This window comes from Delphinapterus leucas, chromosome 5 (assembly GCF_059928025.1).
Source record: "Delphinapterus leucas isolate spDelLeu-1000000601 "Yukka" chromosome 5, BTC_Dleu_Yukka2, whole genome shotgun sequence".
Classification (NCBI taxonomy): domain Eukaryota; kingdom Metazoa; phylum Chordata; class Mammalia; order Artiodactyla; family Monodontidae; genus Delphinapterus; species Delphinapterus leucas.
The window spans coordinates 76318566-76343296 of record NC_143133.1 but is presented as its reverse complement, the minus strand read 5'-3'; the positions used below and the strand labels follow the sequence as shown (position 1 = coordinate 76343296).

The 24731-nt window shown below is 43.8% G+C and overlaps 1 protein-coding gene across 7 annotated transcripts in view; it reads right to left on the bottom strand.

Moving 5' to 3' along the window:
- Window positions 1-24731, bottom strand: part of LOC111169240 (RE1-silencing transcription factor) — a 199769-nt gene that overhangs the window by 14618 nt on the left and 160420 nt on the right. For 4 of the 7 annotated variants that reach the window (XM_089911979.1, XM_089911978.1, XM_089911981.1 and 1 more), the window contains one exon: window positions 4394-5297. In XM_089911979.1, coding sequence (XP_089768105.1) covers window positions 4394-5288 — 895 coding nt within the window. In that variant the 5' untranslated portion in view covers window positions 5289-5297. Of the gene's footprint in view, window positions 1-4393; window positions 5298-9961; window positions 10165-10994; window positions 11321-24731 lie in introns of those variants that run through there. The other 3 variants (XM_089911977.1, XM_022563287.2, XM_022563291.2) reach the window with 3 other exon arrangements.

Here is a 24731-nt window from a genome sequence, read left to right as displayed (position 1 = left end):
CAATTACCATATGGCCTAGCAATTCCACTCCTAGGTGTATATTTACCCAAGAGAAATAAAAACGTATGTCTACACAAAAACTTGTATAAGAATGGTCACAGCAACATTACTCATAATATCCAAAAAGTGGAAATAATCCAAAAATCCATTAACTGATGAACAGATAAACAAAATGTTGCTTATCCATACAAGAGAGTATTATTTGGCAGTAAAAGGAAAACAAGTACTGTACATAGGACATGGATGAACCTTGAAGACATTATACTAAGTGAAAGAAGGTAGCCACTGAGTGCCACATATTATATGATTCCATTGATATGAAATGTTCAGAACAGGCCAATCTACATTGAATTGTATGGTACATCAATTGTGTATCAGTCAAGCTGTTACCAAAAAAAGTTAACAGAAGAAAAATTTGATACCCTTACAGATTAACATGAAGGATCAACTAAGGATAATTTACTTTTAAATTCTTCGTAACGAAACAAATTGCTTCTGCCTGTGCAACTCACCAAAATAGGCGTAAATACTCTAGAAGCGCTAGTAATTTTTCAGTCACACATATAGGCAAAAACATCATCTTTTAAAGTAGAATTTGTGAGGACTTCCCTGGTGGCGCAGTGGTTAAGAATCCACCTGCCAATGCAGGGGACACGGGTTTGAGCCCTGGTCCAGGAAGATCCCACATGCAGCGGAGCAACTAAGCCCGTGCATAACTGCTGAGCCTGCGCTCTAGAGCCCGAGAACCACAACTACTGAAGCCCGCGCGACTAGAGCCCGTGCTCCACAACGAGAAGCCACCACAATGAGAAGCCGACACACCACAACAAAGAGTAGCCCCCACTCGCTGCAACTAGAGAAAGCCAGCACACAGCAACGAACACCCAATGCAGCCAAAATATAAATAAATAAATACATTAAGAAAAAAATGAACGCACTAAAGTAAAATTTGTGAACTGGTTAGATATCAAAACCACAAAATGAAAACTCTTTTGATTGAAGGCTCAAATGGAAATCCTCAGCCCCCTACCATGATGATTACCTATAAAATGAGATTCAGAAGTTTGAATCTTAGTTGTATGTGACCATGGGCACATCACTTTAGGCTATCAAGCCTGAAGTTCTCCCTCAGTAAACACCGTCTTCCTCAGTAAATTGTTCTGAAGATTAGCAGAGAGTAGAAGAAAGCACCTAACACTGAGCACTCAATACAGGAACATAAGACACCCACTAAGTGAACCTGAAAAGTAGGCCACCTAAGGGAGAAATAAGAAACAAGTGATTCCTGTTGATGATCGCTTCTTATCTCCTCTGCTCTTCAGCACTAGATGAATTAATTTTTCCATAAATATCATTTTCAGACCCATGCATTTAATACCACTGATACTCTCAGAATTTACATAATAAATACTATCCTTCTATTTATACACCAACAAATTGTTTTGAAATTTTTTTCTTTTAAAAAACCACAAATTAGGTAATACTGGGGGGAAAAGCTTTTAAAAAGTATTAAGGCAGGGACTTCCCTGGTGGTCCAGTGGTTAAGAATCCACCTTCCAATGCAGGGGACGTGGGTTCGATCCCTGGTCCGGGAACTAAGACCCCACATACCACTGGGCAACTGAGCCTGAGCTCCACCAACTAATGAGCCCGTGTACCACAACTGCAGAGCCCACGCAATCTGAGCCCCACCAACTAAGGAGCCCATGTACCACAACTGCAGAGACCACGCGCTCTGGAGCCCCTGCACCACAACTAGAGAGAAGCCCACACACCGCAACGAAAGATCCCACATGCCACAACTAAGACCCAACACAGCCAAAAATAAAATAAACATTTTTTTAAAAAATGTATTAAGACCAGGACTCCCCTGGTGGTGCAGTGGTTAAGAATCCGGCTGCCAATGCAGGGGATACAGGTTCGATACCTGGTCCAGGAAGATCCCATATGCCATGGAGCAACTGAGCCCGTGCGCCACAAATACTGAGTCTGCGCTCTAGAGCCCGCGAGCCACAACTACTGAGCCCACGTGCTGCAACTACTGAAGTCCGCGCGCCTAGAGCCTGTGCTCCGCAACAAGATAAGCCACCGCAATGAGAAGCCCGCGCACCGCAGTGAAGAGTAGCCCCCGCTCACCGCGACTAAAGAAAGCCCGTGTGCAGCAACCAAGACCCAACGTAGCCAAAAAATTTAATTAATTTAAAAAACACATAAATAAAAAAATTTTTTTAAATAAAAAATGTATTAAGACCAAATAAGTTTAACACTAAAATGAAATATGTACAACCAATGTTAGCTATGTAAGTCATAACCTTATTGTGGAAATAGCAACTTTAATGTGGAGAAAAAGTTAAGTAATGAATGATGACATATATAAAATACAGCCATTAAAACTAGTCACCTAGACAGTAATTAAGTGAAAAGAAACCACTGTAAAATTAAGAAATGGCAAAAAGTAGAGATCCTATTTTTTAAAAAGTATACATAAAAAATTGAAAATATACAACAAAACTGAAATTTTCCCAGTTCTCTCCATTTTCCTTTTTTTTAATTCTAAAAATTTCTTAAATCAACTAATTTAGACTTATTATTGAAAACATTTTTAGATTTTGGGGAAAATTGTTAAACTGTTCAGTGACTCAACAATTTTGAAAGTATCAAAATATAACTGACACCAAAAAATCAAAATTTAATAAGACAAAGACACTGGTCATATTCTTTTTTTTAATACTTTAAAAAAAATATATTTATTTATTTATTCAGTTGGCTGCACTGGATCTTAGTTGCGGCATGCGGGAATCTTTTAGCTGCGGCATGCGGGAATCTTTTAGCTCCCTGACCGGGGATCGAACTCAGGCCCCCTGCATTGGGAGCACAGAGTTTTAACCACTGAGCCACCAGGGAAGTCCCAACACTGGTAATATTCCTTATGCTGACTTGCATGGTGGCTATGAGTATATATATTTGTAAAACTTCATCACTGTCAATAATACCTCAATTTAAAAAAATTCATAAAGGTGTACACATAAAAGTCATGCACTTTTACCATATGTCACAGTTACTACCTGAAAGCTCTACAGATTATGGCCGATTCTAAATTAGGCCCCAAGGTTTTCACAAAACTGTGAAAGGACATAAAGTACTTAGGGCTAAAGAATATATGGTATCTGGGATTTGTTTTATGATATTGCAGGTGAGGTTAGTTTAGTCTAACAGTTTGTTTAATTAAAACTGTTAAGTGATTAATGGTGTAGAATTCCCAAGTAACTCTCATTTCCTATGCCATGTAATTGTGAAGTGTGTGTACTTTTTTACTTTTGTAATAAAATGGTTTTGAAGCCTGGAGACAATCAATCACAGATTATAACAAATTCCAAAGAGATTGCAAATTCTTTTACATAACTAGATTTTAAAGCTTTAAATTACACAGAAGCCATCTACTAGAGCTTAGGAATCTTGCTACACATGGTCTTTCTTATAATGGAATTTCATCTGCAAGTTTTCTTGTTTATGTCTACCACTTAAGCAAAGCAACATCAATTCCTCTCCTCAGTATGACTCACTTCAGCATGGGGTTCAGTCCTGCAGAGTGACAACTACTGCAAAAGGGATCTGATGCAAACAGCATTCCAGAGCCCCTTTTCACTTCTGATACAGAGTAGAGTACTAGGTTACCCTAACCATTTTGTTCAGACCAGTAATCAGTCCTCAAAGGTACCAATTCACATCAGGAAAATGTTAACGTAACTATCAGTAGTTACAAACACTGCTTTTAAAAAATGAGACCCCTTGGGCTTCCCTGGTGGTGCAGTGGTTGGGAGGCTGCCTGCCGGTGCAGGGGATGCAGGTTCACGCCCCGGTCCGGGAGGATCCCACATGCCGCGGAGCGGCTGGGCCCGTGAGCCATGGCCACTGAGCCTGCGCGTCCAGAGCCTGCGCTCTGCAGCGGGAGAGGCCACAGCGGTGAGAGGCCCGTGGACCTCAAAAAAAAAAAATGAGACCCCTTAATGAAAGTCAATTTAAAAGTGAATAATTAAGGGGTGTTGGGGAGAAATGGGGAGCAACCACTGAGAGGGGTTTCCTTTTGGGGTGAAGATGTCCTAAAATTGACTGTGGTGTTGGCTGCACAATTCTGTGAACACACTAAAACCAATGCATTCTAACTTTCAATGGATGAATTGTGTGGGAGTGGAGTACATCTCAATAAAGCTGTTATTTAAAAAATTGAATTGCCAAATATGACAAAATATTAATAACTCTTCAGTATAGCTGATGGGGACCCATGGGTGCAGTGGGGCATTCTCTTTACTTCTGAGATGTTTGAAAGTTTTCATTTTTAAAGTGTTTCATTTGGGGGGTAGTGTACACTTATAAACAAGAAAGGTCCTCTTACCTGTATGAGTTCGAACATGCTGAACATAATTGTTTTTTCTGTCTGAAAAATAGTTGCATTTTCCACATGTGTATACTTTCCTTGGAAAATGGTTTCTCAAGTGTTTCCTCCAGTGATATTCGCTTACTGTGGTGTACGTGCAAATGATGCACTTGTAGACTCGCTCATTGTCCCCGGCTCGGGTGTGGTGTTTCAGGTGAGCAGTATAGTGATCATAGCGATTGGTATTGTAGCCGCAGCGGTCACAGCGAATGGGGCCCTTGGAGAAATCTCCCTCTTCCCCAGTGGAAGAGCCGCATTCCCTGGCTTTGGCTTGCTTCTCTGCACTTTCCTCCACAAAAAATTTCTTGGCACTATGAACTCGGATGTGATGCACAAACTGTTCTTCAGATTCTGCTTCATACTGGCATGGTTTACAGCGAAAGGGCTTGGTCTTCAAGTTCTTGCATTTGTCCTCTGCTACAGGTGTTTCCCGAGGAAGATCTTTATTTGCGCTGTACGGTTCTGAGGCAGCTGACACCTCAAACACAGGCCGCGGTTGCACAACACTGAGTTCCAAACTCTCCAGTTCCATGTTTTCCAGCGCACTGGGCTCGCCTTTGACCTCAGGAGACTCCTCAAGTCCTTCTCCATCACTATCTGAAAAGTTGTTATCCCCAACAGGCATCAATTCTGCCATCTGTCTTTCTTCGCCAACCAGGTAATCACAGCAGCCGCCGTTTACTTCCCCCGTTAAGGCCACATTTGCCAACATGATGAGCTGAGGCGCAGCCAGTTCAGCTCTGGAGAGATCAGGCAAGTCATACATGTCGTTAGGCAAGGCCATGCCCATGGTGCCACTGCCGGTGAACAGACCTCCTCCTCCGGAAGACTGCCCCATTACCTGGGTGGCCATAACGGTGTTCTGCATTCAAAACAAAACAAATAACACGAAAGCACCACTTTAAACACAACTTTTACTGGTCTAAAACCACAACATCACTGTAATTCTCCGTAACTTAAAAAAAATACATTTTCCCATATAATCTTTAAACTCAATCAGCCTCATTAACTACTGAAAATAAGCCTTTACAATATTTTTGTAATTCCAAATTCTCTTTACTGCAGTCATCAAAAATATTTCTATGACCCCCTACAAAAAATTCTATCAAGCGTTTGACACAACTCATCCATCAACTAGGTCTACCACTGGCTTGCCTTCCCTCAAGCACTTTTACTTTTTCTAGTGGAAAAATATAAGTAACCTTCATTTTTAGTGCTAATTAAAATTTTATTTTAAATTCCATATATGAACAGTAAACTGCTGTCCTCTCAATTCCCCCTTCAAAAGTTTACTGGTCTGAATCAGAAAGGGGGAAAATCCAAAAGCTACCTGTGCATTTATTAAGTACAAACAGCCTGAAAAGCAGAGGCCTATAGTTAGTGAATTGAAGTTCATATGAACTCAACTAGCTCCAAAAGAATAAACTACAGTTGACCCTTGAACAAGAGGGTTAGGGGCACCAACCCACAGTGCAGTTAAAAATCTGCATGTAACTTTGGGTTCCATAAAAACTAGACTACCAATAGCCTACTGTTGACCGGAAGCCTTATGGATAACATTAACAATCAGTTAAACATATTTTGCATGTTATGTGCATTATATAATAGTGTACAAGATGAATTGTGCTTGTCAGTATCTTTATCAATATTGTATCATATGATGCAAAATACTGTAGATGTTACACGTATTACTAACATTAGGCATCAAAAGAGAAAAGATAATGTGGAAAAGAAATTCATACTTATTTACAGGTATAACGATTAATGCACTGATAAAGAAGCAGCAACAATGATTGCTTTATGGTAGTCTATTGTGATCAATAGGACTGCTTCACAGTAGCCTAGCCTATATGCAAATGAATTAATCACAAAATTTTTAAGCATATAGTATAAGGCATATTCATAATATAGTATTGGAAATACTGTTTTGTTTTAAAAAACTGCATACATGTGATGATAGGCTGATACGATTTCTCAAATTATAAGAGGCATACTGTATTTTAATGTAAGTATTTAAAAGCAAAGTTATACAGCAGTAGAAAAACTAATACATTATTAACTTCCTATTAAATATCATCTTATACCTTTGTACAAGTCTTGCACACAATGAATACTTAGGTAATGACGATGATGACACAATGTCTCCCAGCTCTTGTTAAACGATTACTAGATTTTCACAAGACACACACACATCCAACAGATAAGTTTATTAACTGAATGGCATGATTATTTACTATTCATTAAGTGGAAGTGGATCATCATAAAGGTCTTCATCTTTCTGTCTTCAGTTGAGTAGGGTGAGGAGGGCGCAGAAGAGGAGGGGTTGGTCTTGCTGAGTTAGGAGTGGCAGAGTGGAAGGAGGTAGAGGAAGTGGAAGGTAAGGAAGAAAGAGGTGCAGAGGCAGAAGAGGTGGAGGAAGTGGAAGGAGGCAGGCACTCTGTGTAACTTGAGGGAAATACATCTTAATTTCTGTCTGACTTTTTTGCTTTTCCACTTCTCTAAAAATGTTTCTATAGGGTACTAATCCTTCTTCAACCACTGGCTTTAGTTTTAGTGTCTGTATCACACAAGGGTCCAAGTCATAAAAGAAGTCAAAAGTAGTCTTCAACAAAAGGAACCCTGCTGCCAGACTGTCTAATGTCAATTTGTTTTCTGGTACTGCTATTTCCATGTCTTTTTCCTCATCATCTGGCACCGGCTCAGAAACACTTAACTCCAAATCGACTTCCGTTAATTCCTCTGGTATGGTGTCTATTAGCTCTTGAATATTCCCAAGATCTGTATCTTGAAGCCCTTCACCGCCCCCCCCCACCTTTTTGCCATACCCACAATCTCTTTCATGACTTCCTTGATTGGCTGTCGTAAATCCTGTGAAGTCATGCACATCTGGACACAGTGTTCTCCAGCAGGAATTTATTGTTTTAGGCTTGCTGGCTTTCACAGCTTTTTCTATCACAATGATGTGATCCTTCCAGACTTTCATGATGTTCTATCGGGGTTGTCTTTCATAGCATTGACAATCCTTTCAAAGAGTACCACAAGTAATGAGCCTTCAAGGTCCTTACAACACCTCGATACAGGCTTCATTCAAAGACGTTGTGTTGGGGGACAAGTATACCACTTTGACACCTTCAATGTTGAACTCATGGTTCTAGGTGGCCAGGGGCATTGTCCAATACCAAAGAACTTTAAAATGCAGTCCCTTACTGCAAGGTACTTCGTGATCAGGGACAAAGCACTGATGGAACCAATCCAGAAAAGTGTTCTCATCGCCGAGGCCTTCTTGTTGTACAACCAAAAGAATAGCAACTGGTATTTATCTTTTTCCCTTTAAGTATATAGTGCGCTTCAGGAGTTCCCTGGAGGCCTAGCGGTTAGGGTTCCAGGCTTCTGCCGTGGCGCAGGTTTAATCCCTAGTCAGGGAACTGTGGCGCAGGTTTAATCCCTAGTCAGGGAACTGAGATCACGCAAACCGTATGGCGTGGCCAAAAAAAAAAAAAGGATAGTGGGCTTAGCAGCTTTATAGATAAGAGCAGTCCTGATCAAAAAATCAATTCGCACAAAACATGTTAGTCTTCAATCAGCCTTAAATCCTGATGCTCACTTCTCTTTCTTACTAATGAATGACCTTTTTGGCAATTTTTTCCAGAGTAGGGCACATTTCTCTGTGTTAAAAACCTGGTTTAGGCAGACAGCCTTTCTCTTCAATGTTCACCGCATCTGGGAACTCAAAGCCGGTTCTGGTATCTTGATATTTTTTTCTAAAATTACCAAACTATCCTCTGCTGGCATTAAATTCTCCAGATTTAGAAACTGCACCTTCCTTTTGCTTTAAGTCGTCATATAACTTCTCTTTTCCTCGAATCATATTAGACTCTATAGGTATGCCTTTCTTATAGTAATACTATACCCACGTAAAAGATGCATTTTCAATATGAGATAGAAAGGCATTTTGCAAAAAGTGCAAGTCTTTCATGTCTGCTGGCAAAAATGCAGAGACAGTTTCCAAATTTCCTTTTCTTTTTTTACAACAATCCTTACACTGGACTCATTGATCTTGAAATGGTGGGTCAGAAACTACAGAACTCAGTTTATGGTTCATATCAAGCAATTCAACTTTTTCTTCTAATGTCATGACTTTACTTCTTGGGAGCATTTCCAGCATCACTAGAACACTTCATATGGGTCCCACGGTGTTATTCAAGGTTTCTGGTATCACACTAAACACGATAAAAAACACTCAGGAACTACGAGAGGTGACTTTTTTTTTTTTACTGCAAACACAATTTACTGGAGAGACCAACTGCTCACCCGGAAATGATTAGGCTCACAAAACGTTTTGAGTGGATACCTGCAACACTTGCACTCACCAAAATAGCAAAAAGAGGTAGCTATGAAATTATTACCGTACTACAGTATGGACTACAGTTAATATTATGCAGTAATGAGTTACTACTGCATCTTTACATTTGTTTACATTTCTCTGAACTGGAACGGTGCCATGGGTGGTCTGTGTTTGTGTAATTTTTGATAAATTTAAACTTTTTATTAGATTTGTATATATTTTATGGTAGCAAATGATAAAATACACTATTATCTACATATATTTTAGGCATTCATGAGGTACCTTTTTCTAAATTTTTTGGATATTTCTAGGCTATGTGTATCATCTGTAAATTTTTTCAAAATGTTGCAAATCTCTAAGAAACTTTCCAATATATTTCCTGAAAAAAAAATCCACATATAAGTGGACCCATACAGCTCAAACTCTTGTTGTTCAAGGGTCCAATGTACTCTGAAAACGTACTTGGTACCATTAAAGTACCACTTAGTTTCTTTTTTTGATGACCTGTTTCAAAGTAAACAAAAGTTATGGACCTTTCTTCCTGTAAAAAGGGAAGTTTGGTGTATTCAAAAATACACAAATGAAAATACAGAAACTTTCAAACCCCCTACTAAAATAACTGGACAACTCATCTCCAAATCAGCAACTTTCTTGCACTGCGCTTGACTTGGCCCACTTGCCTGGTGGAGCCATAACAAGATCACCTTGAAAACATGTTGGGCTTTTTTATAAACTGTCTTAACCATGCTACTTTCCAATCTAAAAGGTGTAATTCTCAAATTAGGTGTTCTCCTGCAAATTAGAAAAAGCAAAATAGGTGGCAAAGGCTAAAAAAGAATGTTAAACCCAAAATACAAAAAGTAATCCTGTCTCACCCAAGTGCATAAACACAAACCGGTTGAGTCATAGGTACCAACAAAAGTTGGAATCAAATGCCATCACACAAAGCAAACGCTGTCCAAGGGTTTAACAGCCCAGACTACTCGGTAATTTCTAATTCTTCCCAAACTCTAACTACCATCCCCAAAGGGGTTTTAACGTTGGTCGGGAAGACTGTCCAAGCACAGTCCGAAAGCCCAACGTGCTACGCGAATTCCTACGTGCTGCTGCCACCAGCGCCTGCCTCGGCGGCGGCATTCCTAACTCAAATAGGCATTCGGCCATTTTCTCAAAATACGTACCAAACACAAAGCAGCTCTTTGCAAACTCGGGAGCTCTCGCTTCCTCTCGGCTCGGCCCGCTCACTGCACCACTGACACACCAGTTGCCGCCACACTCGTCCTGAACCTTTCCCTGGGCTCCCCAACACTAAAGACTGCAAGACGGGCAAACTCGGGGTGCCGCTGGGCCAGGTCAAGTCTTCCCCAGTCCAGGCTGCCCCCTCCTGGCCCGCGCGCCCGAGTCCGGGAAGAGGAAGGAAAGTTACCGCGTCGCCGCCGTCCCGGCTGCTCGCCGGCCCCAGGCTCGCCCTCCGCAGGGGGCCGAGGAGCCGCCGCGAGCGCCCTCCCGAGGCGCCGGGCCCCGAGCGCCGGAGGGGGCCCCCCGCGCCCCGGAAGTTTGCGGGTTCACTCCCCCACGGCGACCCGCGGGACGCGCGCCCCGGCCCCGCCGACGGCGGCGGATAGGTGGCCCCACGCAGAGGGCCCCGGCGGCGGGGCGGCCCGATCGCAGAAATCGCTGTCCAGCCCCATTGGCAGAACCACCCGAGCCCCAGGCTGACTCAACCCTCCCGGCCGCACTCAACGGCGCCTTCCGGCGAAAGGGAGAGGCCGCAGAGGGAGGGGGCGGGAGGACCGCCGGCAGGCAAGGAGCTGCGGCGGGACCTGGAGCAGGAGCACGAGAGGAAGTTTCAGAACTAGGGCCCCAAGCAGCTCCGCTCCGGGCCTCAGGACAAGACTCCCAGGGACGCCCGGGCCCGCGCGGAGGCGGCGGACCGGCCTCAACTGGGGAGGGGGTCCCGGCGCCGCGCCGCCCCCCACCAACGCCCCCGGCCCAGCCCCCGGACCGCGACGGTGTAACCCGATCCCGTTCAGCCGCCAGTCCCCGCCCGACGCGGCCGCCACCGCCGGAGCCACAGTATCTGCAAATCAGCCCTGGACAGCGCCTCGCTCCGCGTCCTTCCGCGCCCTCCCCCTCCCGCGGCCACCGCCGCCACGACCGCCCGGCCGGCCCGCCGCCCCCACCCGACCGTCTCCCAGACCGCGCCACGCTTACCGGTCTTCCTGGGCGAGGAGGGGCGAAGACCCGCGTCGCCGCTCCTTCTCGCACTACTTTTCTTTGTTGCTGGAGTTTCGGGGGAGGGGAGGGAGAGGGCGGAAAAGTTGGACGCTGGGGCAGTCGAGGCCCGCGAAGACCCAGGAGAGGGGCTGCAGAGAATGTTCAGGCCTCCGGCTCTCGCCCTACCGTCCCAGCCGCCGCCGCCTGGGGCCCCGGGCCTCGGCGGCGCTTGCTCTGCTCCTGCGCCGTGAGCTCTCGGGAGCCGCACATTCCAGCACAGAAGGCTGCGCCGCGCACCCGGCCCGCGGCGCCGCCGCCGCCGCAGCCGCCGCCGCCACCCCCGGGACACGCCCCCTCCGCCTCCCGCGCGCGCCCGCGGGACACGCCCTCTCCACCGCCCCCGCGCGTGGCCGCCTGGCGCGCCCCGCCCCTGGATGAAGGAGGTTGCTCTGGGCCCCAGCCGTGCTAGGGGCGCGCCCACGGATAGCTGACCCTAAACTCCTCAGACCCCCAACTCTGACCCTTAGGTCTAAAGAGAAGCGAGGCCGCCTCCCTTTCTTGATTTCCATCATAAACGGAAAAGTTAACTCCCAGCCCTGGCGTGCATGCATGAGAACAGCACTGTTAAAAGAAAAATGTATAAGCTTTGTCACCCTCCCTTTCAAGTCTAAAGTGCTTGAAAATATCTTTAAGAATCTCTTCAAGTCGCCACCCTTAACTAATTAAGCTTCATTTTAAGCTTCTACGTAAAAAATGCCTTCCAAATTTTAAAATGTAAGCCAAAAAAACGCAATCAGTGAGTTGTGAAAAGAAAATGTTTCAGGAAGGTTGTGGATTCAAAATTGTGAGAATGAGGACAGAGGGGACAAGTCCCTAGACGTGGAAGGTCATTGCTGAGCCTTCAAAGCACTATTTCAGTGTAGCAATTACCCTCAGATTACAGAGGGTATAGAGGGTGGTGAGGACATGGAGGCTGCTTCCTGAGCAAGTTTTGGAGAGTAACCTGCTTCCACGTGTATAAAGTGGGGTAACCCATGCATGCTACCTGGTACATAGTAATATGCTAGAGAGAGAGGGAGAGAAAGAGAGAGAGAGAGTGTAGTTTCATGCCCCCTTCCCTTCTTTTTGTACCAGAAATGCCTTAGATGTCTTAAATAACAGCTGTCCTCAGAAATTGAATGGCTCCCTTAAACCCCTTAGTGTGGCATTCGAGATCCTGACTACCCAGATCTAGATAAGTTGGACTATCAGTTTTATAAAAGAAGTAGCAGCAAGTGCTTTGGGGGTTTAGAGGAGGGAGATAGTTTCTAACTAAGAGGATCTAGAAACCTCACAGTAGATGATTATCTGATCTGGCCTTGAGCACTGGGAGAATTTCAACAGGTAGAAAATAAGGGAAGGAACATTATACACAGTGAAAACAGCAAGCTCAAAAACCTACCTGAGACTTCCCTACCTCCTTCTCAGGCTCCCCCAGTTCCTTCTCTTTAAAGTTCCTTCACTTTTTTCTCTTATGGGAGAGCTTCCAGACTCTCTGGTCTACTCCTCAGTAGACTTCTTTTCCTAACTGTTGACAATGTTATTAAGTAATGCAATGTCAGATGCAAAATGGAATGAAGGTCCTATGGTGCTTAACCACAAAAGGTTTTGATACTTAATATCAAATTCAAACTCTCCCCATGAATCAAGAAGTATTCACCTTCATTGATCCCAAAAGAAAAAGAAAAATGCAGAAGGGAACGGTAAAAAAAAAAAAAGAGAATGGGGGGTGGGGGGAGTGTAGAAGGAATGAAAGGAAGGAAGAAAGGAAAGAAGGAAGAAAACCTTTGTAGGCCTGCTAACAAACTTTTTTGTTTTTTTGGCCACACCACATGGCTTGCAGGAATCGAGAGTTCCCTGACCAGGGATGGAACCTGGGCCCCTGGCAGTGAAAACGCCAGGTCCTAAACACTGCACCACCAGGGAATCCCCCAAACGTTTCTACATTTATTCAGTTAAAAAAAAATTTTTTTAACTAAAATCTAAGTTGAGGTTGCATGGGTTTTTTAGATGCTGTAGCCCAGGGAACAATTCTGTCCTCTACAAAGCCCTCAAAAATGTTAACATTCTTTCCCTTTTTCATGTCCAAAAAGGCAACATCTCTTTTTAAACTTACTAGATAAATGTCCTTCATTCCTCAGTCTGACTGCTTACTGGAAATGTTTTATTAATTGGGAATTTATTCCCACATATTGTAATGCAAATAGATGAATGGCAAATCAGCAGCTGCATTCATTTAAAATTAGCGGAGGCCCTTGTTCAAGAGATGGCATATTCAGAGTGACCCAAATTATCATGACATGAAGGCCACAGGTCAAATTCAAAGCCAAGTTACAAATCAATAGAAACTTTCCATGGAGAAGCTGGTTCTATAAACTAATTATTAATTGTTTTCAAGAAGCTCTGTGTTACTTTGCTGCATCCAAAATTTAAGATCTTCTGCAAAATAAAGACTTTAAACTGTCACTGACTTCTGGTTTTTAAAATCTGAGCCCATGGATTCTTTCCCAGAAATTTAATTCATCATTTAAAAATTTTTAATTGTCGTATGTTCTTAGTAATATTTTTCTCTAGAGATTCACTTCATAAGTTTGGTTAAATATTGTTTTTGAGCTTCTATGCTTTTTATTCCTGACCATGATTCGCTTTTTCTTCAGGAAAAGCTCAATTTGACTGAGCTCTTTTTAATGTTACACTGAAGTTCAATAATCCACTTTAAATGTTACATCTTGGTCTTCCCTGGTGGCGCAGTGGTTGAGAGTCCGCCTGCCGATGCAAGGGACACGGGTTCGTGCCCCTGTCCAGGAAGATCCCACATGCCGCGGAGCGGCTGGGCCCGTGAGCCATGGCCGCTGAGCCTGCGCGTCCGGAGCCTGTGCTCCACAATGGGAGATGCCACGGCAGCGAGAGGCCCGCGTACCGCAAAAAAAAAAAAAAAAAAAAATTCGGGTACAACATCTCCATCCTGATGGTGAAACGTTATGGTTCCACTATCACCAGCCAAAGAGGTAACATTAGACGAATACCTGGGGCCTTTCTCCCATTTTCCCTACATTTCCAGTTTGCACCTCCAGGAGTCTCCTCCAGATATAACTGATCCTGTAAGGATTAAAATCTGGCTCTGAAATTTGTGTTCTCTGAGTCAGCACAATTTCCATTTCTCATTTAGTTCACAGTGACTTACAATAACTTAACAATAACTTATAATAACTTAACAATAACTTACAGTAACTTAAAATATTGCTTTGTGCTCTCTACAATCTTATTCTGAAACTTTTGGTGATGGTAACAAAAGTTGTGATAGATTTGAGACAGAAAAGGAAGGGTTCAGGGCACAACAAATAAAAGAATGATATAACCATTAAGAAGATCAGGACATGACAGAAACGGGTTAGAACCTACTAGGCCAAAGATGGCAGAAGATTAGATTTCCAGTAGACTTTGAGCCTCATTATATGCTCATTGTAATACATTAGCATGCTAAATGAAACACACACAGGTGCCATCACAGTTCCAAGGCTGACCATAAAAGGCCAAAAAGTGGGTGGTGCCCCAATTCCTGGAAATCCCTGCCCCTTCTCCAAGATAGTTAGAATATTCCTCCCACTTGTTAGCCTTTGAAATTACCCAGTCCTTAAAAAGTAAACACCTGCACACCCCAGGGCCTCTAGCCTTCTGAGACAGCCCCCAATCCGTCTATGGAATGTGTATCTCTCTAAACAAATTTGCTTTCACTTTACTAGCTCTTGAATTCTTTCCTGCGAGAAGCCAAGGACCCTCACTTGGCGCCCGTCCCACCGGAGACCTGAGACATGACCATCCTCTCCTGCCCCATTTTTCCGGCAACAGATTAGACAGTGCACTGGCCAGATAGGCTAGAGAATGCTTTCTCCTTCCCTATGTTGCTTTGAGAAATCACTGCTCTTGACTTTCTTCTGTAAAATGAAGAGATTGTACTATTGATGGCTAAAATTCTCAGCAGCTTAGTAGTCTAAGGTGCTTTTTCTTTTCAATTAGTTTTTATTGGAATATAGTTGATTTACAATGTTGTGTTAGTTTCTGCTGTACAGCAATAAGGTGCTTTTTATTCTGTTAAAATTTGAATCTTGGGCTTCCCTGGTGGCACAGTGGTTAAGAATCCGCCTGCCAATGCAGGGGACACGGGTTCAAGCCCTGGTCTGGGAAGATCCCACATGCCATGGAGCAACTAAGCCCAGGCACCACAACTACTGCGCCTGTGCTCTAGAGCCCGCGAGCCACAACTACTGAGCCCACGCACCACAACTACTGAAGCCCACCCGCCTACAGCCTGTGCTCCGCAACAACAGAAGCCACCGCAACGAGAAGCCGGGGCACCGCAAGGAAGAGTAGCCCCGCTCGCAGCAGCTAGAGAAAGCCCACACGCAGCAACGAAGACCCAACACAGCCATAAATAAATAAATGAATTTATTTTTAAAAAATTGAATATTGTGCAGGTATTTCCTAGAACATATATATATTATATATAATATATATATTATATATATTAGTTCAATATACCTGGCAGTCCTAGTTTCTTCTTTGTAGCTTCTTTTGACCTCTGTGGGGAGACCCACCAGTAGGTCTTGAGCCACACTGGCTTCAAGAATGATGGTGTCTGAAGACAGGGATTTACGGCCTGATCTAGTGCTGTTGGTGGCAGCTTCATCTCCCCTCGCTGCCAGTTGGGCCCCGACCTTCTGTTCTGGTTCTGGTAACTGGAACACAGTGTCTTATCCATGACAGTATCTGCAGCTTGAGCCACAGAGGTGTTCCCTAAATGCTGAGGGACGGGAAGGAGGTGAGCAAGGGAGCTCCAGAATGAGCCGGGATCCTTCCTGCCTCCTCATGGAGCCCAGACCACATTTTGAACTACTCTCCCCTCGTTCCTCTTCCCTTCACCTCACTGGCCTTGTTGAACCCTGGCTACTCTCCCAACTTGCTGTTCTTTTTCTGAAAGACTATCCAGTACCTCTCTGTCCATTCCGCTCACTCCCTCCCCTCCTGGGTCCGATGTTATCTTCTCAGTGGTCGCACTCTTTAGAATTACAGCCCCATTTCCTTTACACCCAATCCTACTGTCCTTCCCTGCTTTGTTTTTCTTATTAGCATTTATCACTAACAAACATGCCATGTATTTTATTTATTCATTTTATTTACCATTTTATTGTTTATCTTTCCTTACTAGAACCAAGGTGCAGAAGGGCAGAGAAATTAGTCTTTATCTCCAATGCCTGTAACATGGTAGTTACTCAACAAGTGTTCGTTAAGTTTACAGGATCTTAGCTTGGTGTCACAGTCTCTCAAGATGGGGCCCTTCATATCCCCATTGGTACCCCCAGCTCAATACCCATCACAGACTTCCCTCATGCTAAATGCTGGCCTGCCTCTTTGAATGGCCCCTAAAATATCCCCTTTTCAATAGCTATTTGTTGAATGGACAAATAAATGCTCTCAGATCACCGGTCCCTGTGCGCTGCCTTCCTGTCGAAAATCTCCCTTCCTGCTTTTCTGCCTATTGTATTCCTAGCACACTCCTAGTTCCACACACCAGTCTTTCCTTGGATTTTCCTTGGTGAAATTTAAGAGTCCGTTTGGGCCTCAAGGGTCCTTCCACTTGCCCCCGTTTTTTTGGTTTTTGCCTCTATTTTTTTTGGCCATACCACATGGCATGTGGGACTTTCCCTGACCAGGGATCGAACCCGTGCCCCCTGCAGGGAAAGGGCAGAGTCTTACTCACTGGACCGCCAGGGAAGCCCCTGGTTTTTTGTTTTTGGCCACGCCACCACTACCACGTGGCTTGTGGGACCTTAGTTCCCCGACAAGGGATTGAACCCAGGCCCTCCACAGTGAAAGCAAGGAGTCTTAACCACTGGACTGCCAGGGAATTGCCTGCCCCTGTTTAAATACAAGCCACACCCCTCTCCCTGCACAGCCCTGCCCCTCCCCTGCATTCCATCTCTTTGTTCTGGCCTCCTCTATTGTCCTTCTTCCCAGAATCCTTCCTCCATGTCATATGCTGACCACAAAATGTTGCAACTGGAAGAGATCTTAGGGGTCCAAGCTCTTGTTTTATAGATGAAAAGAGACAGGGCTGCAAGCATTTGTCTTGTCCAGGTTTGCACAACTAGTTAGGCCACGGCCAGAACTTGGATCCAGGGACACAGATTCCCAACCGGTCCAGTGCCCTTCCCACGTGCCTTAAATTCTCTTCACTGGCAGCAGTCTGCCCTTACCTAAAACATCTTTTACTCTTTTGGGCCTGGTGAATTATTTTGTTCAATGGCTATACAGATAGCATATATCTGAGGTAAGAAGTCTCTTCAGATCCACATTTCCTTAACTCTTAAGCCTATTTTAAGATTAAGATTACCTTCTGGCAAGGGAAACACTTATTGTCCTCCATTGCTTTTAAAACACTCATGCCCCAGCATTGACCTTTTAACCTACAAAGCTCATTGTCAATTTAGGGGAAATGGGACTTGATTCAAAATACGACTTCTGGCTGTCTTTCCCTTCCTCCCAAAAAGAGGCAAAATCTTCCAGAGTACCATGAGAGGTATACTATTGTACATACTTTTTATACCCTTTCTGACCTGACCATGAGGACCTGAAGAGATAAAGAATTGTGTTGTGTGTTCTCCACATGATCTTATTTCTGACACAGTCAATAAAATCAAACAAAGTATTTATATCAACCCAGCCAAAGCTAAAACCAGGTGGTGGTTTTATAAATAAATGTTTCTTCAATGGACATTTCCTTATTTGTCTTCAAATAATCACTTAACCTACCAGAATGGCTAAAAGTAACATAGCTAACCATATAAGGTGCTGATGGGGAAGCTGAGCAACTAGAGCTCTCATCTATTGATAAGGGAAATGAAAACTGGTACGACTGATAGGGTAGGGAGTCCCCAGAGAAAGAGAACCAGGCATGGCTTTCCCGACATAAGAGAAACTAATTTGGCCTAAGTTTTCTGCATCTAAGACTGGCACCATGCTTGCCTCAGTAATTAAAGATCTTAAGGGAAATTAGGAAAGAAAGGAACAAAGGAAAAACAGTAAGGAAACAATAGTTCAGAGATAAGATGAGTTTAGTTTCTCCTCAAGGGATATAAATAACAATCTGTTACATATCTTTGAGTTCTGCAGGAACCAAGGCCCCTACCCAGGTGGAGGATGCAATGATGATATTGACCTTTTCTGACTTCTATCAACTAAAGCTTGGACTCTGTCAACCTATGTCCCAGTTCTGTGTTGAATTCTCTGCTCTCGCTCCTTCAAGAATATGTACGTACCCTTAGCTTAAAAGTTCCCCAGTTTTGCTGTTTGGGAGACACTGCTTTGGGAAACATCCCAAGTGTTCTCCTTATTTGCTGCAAGTAATAAATCCTCACTTCTCCCAATCTTTGGCTTGCTCCTGTCTTTTGGTTCAACATCCCCCAAAAGAACCATTCTGGAAAATAGTCTTAAAGTTTCTTATAGAGACACGTAGAACACAATCTAGATATGCCATTCCAGGTATCAACTGAGGAGAATTGAAAACTTATGCCATGCAAAAAACCCTATAGTGTCCAAGAACAGAAACAATCCTAAAGCCCAGCTAGCGAATGAATAAAATTTTAATATACAGAAGTGTCTAGGAGTTAAAACTTTTCCCATAGAACTCTCCTACACTATTGGTGAGCATGTTAGTTGGTGCAAACACTATGGAAAACAGTATAGAGGTTCTTCAGAAAACTAAGAATAAAATTACCATATGATGCAGCAATCCCACTCCTGGGCATATATACCAACAAAACTATAACTCAAAAAGATACATGCACCCCTATGTGAATAGCAGCACTATTCACAATAGCCAAGACAGGGAAGCAACCTAAATGTCCACCAACAGATGAATGGATAAAGAAGATATGGTACAGGGGCTTCCCTGGTGGCGCAGTGGTTGAAAGTCCACCTGCCGATGCAGGGGACGCGGGTTCGTGCCCCGGTCCGGGAGGATCCCACGTGCTGTGGAGCGGCTGGGCCCATGAGTCATGGCCACTGAGCCTGCGTGTCCAGAGCCTGCGCTCCACAAGGGGAGAGGCCATGGCAGTGAGAGGCCCACGTACCGCAAAAAAAAAAAAAAGAAAGAAAAGAAGATATGGTACATATATACAATGGAATACCACTCAGCCCTAAAAAAGAATGAAATAATGCCATTGCAGCAATTTGGATGGAGATAGAGATTATCATAGTAAATGAAGTAAGTCAGAAAGAAAAATACCATATGATATCACTTATATGTGGAATCTAAAATGTGACACAGGGACTTCCCTGGTGGCACAGTGGTTAAGAATCTGCCTGCCAATGCAGGGGACACGGGTTCGATCCCTGGTCCAGGAAGATCCCACATGCCACGGAGCAACTAAGCCCATGCACCACAACTACTGAGCCTGCACTCTAGAGCCCGTGAGCCACAACTACTGAAGTCCACGCACCTAGAGCCCGTGCTCCACAATGAGAAGCCCTCACACCAAAATGAAGAGTAGTTCCCGCTCGCTGCAACCAGAGAAAGCCCGCGTGCAACAACGAAGACCCAACGCAGCCAAAAATAAATAAATAAATTTCTTAAAAAAAGTAAAATAAAATATGACACAAATGAACCTATTTAAGAAACAGTAACAGACTCATGGACATAGAGAAAAGACTTGTGGTTGCCAAGGGTGGGCAGGGGTTGGGGGAGGGATGGAGTGGGAGGTTGGAGTTAGCAGATGTAAGGTATTATATATAGAATTGATAGACAACAAATTTCTACTGTATAGCACAGGGAACTTTATTCAATATCCTAAGATAAACCATAATGGAAAAGAATATTAAAAAAAGAATGTAGGGCTTCCCTGGTGGGGCAGTGGTTGAGAGTCCGCCTGCTGATGCAGGGGACGCGGGTTCGTGCCCTGGTCCGGGAAGATCCCACATGCTGCAGAGAGGTTAGGCCCGTGAGCCATGGTCACTGAGCCTGCGCGTCAGGAGCCTGTGCTCCGCAACGGGAGAGGCCACGACAGTGAGAGGCCCGCGTACCACAAAAAAAAAAAAAAAAAAGAATGTATATATATGTATAAGTGAATCATTTTGCTGTACAACAAAAATTAACACAACATTGTATATCAACTATACTTTAATAAAAAAGAAAAAAAGAACAACAACAACAAAAACTTTTCCTGTACTCATTCTTTCTTGATTCAGGTCTTTTGAATTCAACTGACAAAAGACAGATTAACAAAAGATAACATTCAATCACCATATTTTTGTTAAGGTATGTAGAGGGTGCACAGAAAAATGTGACTCAAGGGGCAGTTAGAATTTAGGGCTTATTATATACCATCTTAATGGGGAAGGGGAGGGAGAGAAAGACACTTATGGGGAAACAAATGAGTTCTCAATAAGGGAAAGGGAGGGAGAAAGGGAACTCATGGGAAAACAAATGACTTTCTGGAAAGATAAATTGGCCTCAGGAGAACAGATGGGAGATGGGATAGTTTTGTGACAATGTCTGTTTACATGTGGTGAGGAGACTCTCATGGCTCTTGATAAGAGTCAATCATCCCTGGTGGATCCCAGGGATGGCCTCTAGGGTAGGGGATTTATGACAATTGAGTTCTTAATTCTACTTTTAGGAAGATAAGAGATTTCATAAACTCAAATGCCTTCTGATAAAATAATTTTTATGCCACAGTGAGTGGGTATTACTGACCCTTTCAATAGTGAAACCAAGCAGGACCCTGTGGGGCTTCTGGGCATGGAAGCCTTTCCGTGTCCCTTGATTCTTGTTTGTAGGGAATAGGTTTCAGCCTCCATGACTTTCCCTGAGTTCCAAAGGGCAGGTTCAAACTGTTGCTAATCAGGGAGGGGATGGGATGCAGGGACAAAGGAGGAGCAACCAAGAAACAGTAGTGCAGCCTTGGAACAGGGTCCTGGTTCCCTCTCAAGGAATACACATAACAATGTCTTTAAGCTCTTTATAGAATTAAAAACCCTAAAATGGATTATGTCAGCATTCCTCATACCAGAGAAGACTACCTGAAGTCAGATTAAAGGAAGCAGAGAGGCTCATCAAGATTACCTGAGGGGCTCCCCTGGTGGCACAGTTGTAAAGAATCCACCTGCCAATGCTAGGGGACATGGGTTCAAGCCCTGGTCCGGGAAGATCCCACACACCATGGAGCAACTAAGCCCATGTGCCACAACAACTGAGCCTGCACTTTAGAGCCCGTGAGTCACAACTGCAGTCACAACTGCAGCCCACGCTCCTAGAGCCCATACTTACAACTGCAGTCACAACTGCAGCCCACGCTCCTCGAGCCCATACTCCGTAACAAGAGAAGGCACCACGGTGAGAAGCCAGCGCACCAAAACAAAGAGTAGCTCCTGCTCGCCCCAACTAGAGAAAGCCTGCATGGAGCAACATAGACCCAATGCAGCCAAAATAAATAAATAAAATAAATAAATTAGGGCTTCCCTGGTGGTGCAGTGGTTAAGAATCCACCTGCCAATGCAGGGGACACGGGTTCGAGCCCTGGTCTGGGAAGATCCCACATGCCGTGGAGCAACTAAGCCCGTGCACCACAACTACTGAGCCTGCACTCTAGAGCCCACGAGCCATAACTACTGAGCCCGCGTGCCACAACTATTGAAGTCCGTGTGCCTAGAGCCCGTGCTCTGCAACAGGAGAAGCCACCGCAATGAGAAGCCCGCATGCCACAACTAAGAGAAAGCCGGTGTGCAGCAACGAAGACCCAACACAGCCAAAAATAATAAATAAAAATAAATATATTTTTTAAATTAACTATTTAATTATTTTTAAAAAAAGAAGATTACCTAAGACCAGATTAGAGGAGTGCAGGCCCTGCACACACCCTAATTTTGTCAGCACAACTCCACCCTTGAACTACTGCTATAAAACATCTCACTAAATCCTCCTGTGTTGGGACACATAGTTTTCTTTTTTTTTAAAATATATTTATTATTTATTTATTTTGACTGCATTGGGTCTTCGTTACTGTGCACGGGCTTTCTCTAGTTGCGGTGAGTGGGGGCTACTCTTCATTGCGGTGTGCGGGCTTCTCATTGCGATGGTTTCTCTTGTTGCGGAGCACAGGCTCTAGGCACGTGGGCTTCAGTAGTTGTGGCACGTGGGCTCAGCGGTTGTGGCTCATGGGCTGTAGAGTGCAGGCTCAGTAGTTGTGGCACATGGGCTTAGTTGCTCCATGGCATGTGGGATCTTCCCAGAGCAGGGCTCAAACCCATGTCCCCTGCATTTGCAGGCGGATTCTTAAACACTGCGCCACCAGGGAAGCCCAGAGGACACATAGTTTTCAAGGGCAGAATCCTGCTGTGCCCCCTTTGCCTGGCAAAGCAATAAAGCTCTTCTTTTCTACTTTACCCAAAACTCTGTCTCCAAGATTCAATTCAGCACCGGTGCACAGCGGCGGAGCTTTCGGCATCAACACCGTGAAACCTTAACTGAATCAAGTGTATTGATTTGGATGAAAATGAAATCTAAATTCCGATGTTGTGCTCAGAAGATAGAATGTTTCCATAAGAAGATAGTCTGCATGTAATCTAGAAAAGAGGAAAATGAAGGGGGAAATATTGGCACTGTTTACCTAACAATGTCCGCAGAGCACTGAGACACTGAATCTGACAGAGATGCATAATCTAGGTTTAGGACAAGCATAGTTCACTTGGATTTTTTGGCTCAGAATAGATGTGAAGATTATCTCTCCTGACATTAAGTCCATGCTCACAAAGTCACTTAATAGCTAATAACATATACCATCCATACTTTGATTTCAAGCAACAATTAAGTCATTAAACAACTAGTATTCTAATTTTTGCATCTCCTCCTGCTATTCTCTCCCTAACATCTCCTGCTATATTTCTTTCCTTTTTTTCACTCTCACTCACTGGGCTCCAGCTACACATGCCTAGCATAGTGCTGTCATAAAACCTTTGCACATGTACTTAAATGAAGGATCTTGAAATAAGGAGATCATCCCAGATTATCTGGGTGTGTCCTAAATCCAAAGACAGGTGTCCTTATAAGAGATACACAGAGAAGAAAACAGAGAAGGCAGTGTGAAGACTGAAGCAGAGATTGGAGTGACGTGGCCACAAGCCAAGGAAGCTGGCAACCACCAGAATTTAGAAAAGGCATGGAATGGATCCTACCCTAGAGGCCATTCAGAGGCAGCATGGCTCTGCTGACCTTGATTTTGGACTTCCAGCCTCCAGAACTGTGAGAGAATAAATTTCTCTTTTTAAAGCCCCAGTTTGTGGCAATTTGTTACAGCAGCCCTAGGAAACTAATACAGTGCATGATACCATCTATGTAATGGTCTCAAACTGACAGAATTATAGATATGGAGAAGAGATTAGATGTGACCAGGTATTAAGAATGGAGAGGGGGGTGTGTTTGTGGGGTTGGGGGGATGGGGTGGTGGCTTGTGATTGATTATACAGGGACACCACAAAGGAGATTGTTGTGGTGATGGAATAGCTCTATATGCATGTAAATGTGATAAATCCGAATAGGGTCTGTGGATTGTACCTATATCAATTTTCCTGTTTTGATATTATACCATAATCATATAAGATGTTATAACTGGAGGAAAGTGGACGAAGGAGGACATCAAATCCCTCTGTACTATTTTTGCAACTTCTGTGAATCTATAATTACTTTAAATTGAAAAATTTAAAGAATTAATTTCACTTGTTTCTTTTCACTATTTTCAGTTATGACTGCTAGAAAATTTTCAATTACATATGTGGCTTGCATTATATTTCAATTTCATCAGTGCTGCCCTAGAATGTGATGTTCTCCTTTGGGGTTCTTATATAAGGAGCTGAGTGGCCTCCTGCCCTGAAATCTCAGGCTGACCTTCCACAATTGCAATGAAAACTCTACAAGCCTGGGAAGTAAAGTAGTAATAGGAGGGAAAGTACAAGCTGAATCAGAGAGACCTGGATGGAATCCTGGCTTTGCTACTTAGACCTCAGGCAAATCCTTTAACCTCTCTCAGTCTCCATCTCTTAGTCTGGAAAATCAGAATAATAACACCATCTTGCCAAGTCTAATGTGAGAACAAAGTGAGGTCATAAATGGAGAACTCCCACCAGAGTGCCTGGCACAGTGTTGTGTCAAGTGCTCAGTAAATGTCAGTTCTTTGCCATTCTCTTCTAAGTTTCTCAGGCCACATTAGGCCTGGACAGTTCAAGAAAGAGGAAGAGGAGGGAAGTGATAATTGGGCACCATCTTAGGCACTGTCTTCTGTGCATTGGAAAGTACATTACTGTTTAGAGATGCTTTCAGGACTTGATTTCACTCACTGCTCATGACAATCCTGTGATGTAGATTATTGCTGTCAATCATTAACCTCCCATAAAACCACCAAAAAACTTGTTGACTAAGCAAAGCTAAGTTTAATACTGCAGAAAGAAGGAACAGCACCTTGACAGACTCTTAATAATAAGAGGAGGATGTTTATAGGGTTTCAGGCCCAGGTCAGATGACTTTAAGCTGCTCTGGTAAGGCAGGGAACTGGTCGGGAATGGGCAGAGTTTATAATATAATAGTGTAGCATTGGTGAGCATAGCAAGGTGAGGGTCTTGAAACAAGTATTAATGAGCAACTTGTTA